This window comes from Trypanosoma conorhini (assembly GCF_003719485.1).
Source record: "Trypanosoma conorhini strain 025E chromosome Unknown Tco_14.4_contig_00774, whole genome shotgun sequence".
Classification (NCBI taxonomy): domain Eukaryota; phylum Euglenozoa; class Kinetoplastea; order Trypanosomatida; family Trypanosomatidae; genus Trypanosoma; species Trypanosoma conorhini.
Window position 1 is genome coordinate 1 of NW_021704859.1, and position 1,586 is coordinate 1,586.

Sequence of the window (1,586 nt, forward strand, 5' to 3'; positions counted from 1 at the left end):
GAGCACGTTTCGCTCGTGGCACCGCTACCTTCAGCAATATTCGAATCACATACCGAGAAAGCTTGACGGTTGGACGTGCAGCGAATTGTTTTGTCAGTCTTGTTATCGCAGAACATGCCGGGGTGCTCGGTGGGGCTTTTCGCGGAGCACGGCCTCTTGAGGAGGTCGCAGCCGGAGTTGTTGCCCCACGCCATCGGCTCCGCCATCCCCCACACGGCCCTGTAGTAGCCGAGGTCCTCAAACGCCGCCATCGTCAGCGCGGTGTAGTAGCCGGCGTTGAACCCGCCAAAAGGGCTCATCAGCTCGTCCTTCGCGTTGCGCGGCGACCAGAAGACTCGCTCCACCGCACCGTCCATCTTGAGCAGCTCCATGCCATTGAGGTCGGGGCAGCCGTAGTGCGCCCTCGTTTTTTCCAGCGTAGCAGGCGACTTCACCACCGTCACAGGGCTGGGGTTGCCGCGCACATTAGGGACATCCTCCAACATGTTCTGCGCCCTCATCTGCTGCACGCCGAAGCCAAGCGCATGGGCGATGGCATGCGCAGCAACGCGGGCAGAGTGCATGACAGACAACTGTGGAGAAGGCGAGACATGCAGCGCACCGGCAACTGGACGGACGTTTGTACCAAAAGCACACGGGACCGCCCACGTCTCGGCACTCGCCCCGGCAGCCACGTAGAGCACCATGTCCGCATTGGCAACTCCCGTTCTGCGATGCTCATCGGGGACTGTGAAGTGCCGGCACCGCCCAGACGTGTCAGTGAACTGGGGAACAACCAACGGGCCCTCCACCCGCTGAACGAGCAGGCGCTCCGCGTGCAGCTGGACAGCCACAGGGAGGACCTCGTTCACCAGGGTGCTCCTCCATGCCTCGGTCAGAACGTACTGCTCTGCACAACTCTTAGTACTGCCCTTAAAGTTCGGCTTGCTCTCACCCTCCTTCGTGCAGTACTTAGTTGGGTCCTTCAGGTCCTCCGTGGACACCTCGATGCGGATGGGCGCCCAGCCCTCGATGCTCTTTCCTCCTGCCGCCGCTGCCGTTGCGACGGTGTACGCCTGCGCCGTGCCATGCCCCCTCCGCGGCACCTCACGCACCACCGCAGCCGCCGGCCGGCCGCTCTTCGGCACCGTGCCGTCGAACACACGGCGGCCCGCAGCGGCGCGGCACCCGCCGGCGCAGTGCAGCACGAGCAGCAGCAGCAGCAGTGGGAGAAACGGCGCGGCACGGAGTCGGCGGTGCATGGCGTGAGAAAAGCGTGTGTGTGCCTGAGTTTGGTGAAGAATGACTGCAGTGGTGGCAGCGCAGCGCTTGTCTGCGGGAGGGGAATGAGAAGAGGAGGAGGAGGGAAGGGCGGCTGCAGGCACGAAGAGGAGGAGGAGGCAAAGCCACACGTCCCCGCCGCGCCGCGGCACGACGGATTTTTGCGCCTCCGCCTCCGAGCATTTACTCCCGTCCGCCGCACGCACGGCGCTGAGCAGGCAGAATTACTGGACAAAAAAAACAGTCGACTGAAGCCGAAAGAAAGTTGCCCTCCTCCTTTGCAGAGTGCATCGCACACACACGAGCTGCAAAACGGGCGCAGGCCG

The 1,586-nt window shown here is 63.4% G+C and overlaps 2 protein-coding genes across 2 annotated transcripts in view; one reads left to right on the top strand and one right to left on the bottom strand.

The window, feature by feature from the left end:
- Window positions 1–2: 2 nt before the first annotated feature.
- On the bottom strand, window positions 3–1,241 carry Tco025E_08409 (surface protease GP63; the record flags this gene model as incomplete). Its single annotated transcript, XM_029375259.1, has 1 exon — window positions 3–1,241. A coding segment is annotated over one exon (1,239 nt), but the record flags the coding sequence as incomplete, so codon positions are not given.
- Window positions 1,242–1,325: 84 nt separating this feature from the next.
- The window catches only part of Tco025E_08410 (uncharacterized protein), a gene marked incomplete at both ends in the record, with an annotated part of 927 nt that continues 666 nt past the window's right edge, over window positions 1,326–1,586 (top strand). The window contains one exon of the mRNA XM_029375260.1: window positions 1,326–1,586. This exon is cut by the window's right edge and continues 666 nt beyond it. Within this exon, the coding sequence (XP_029224647.1) occupies window positions 1,326–1,586 (261 nt within the window).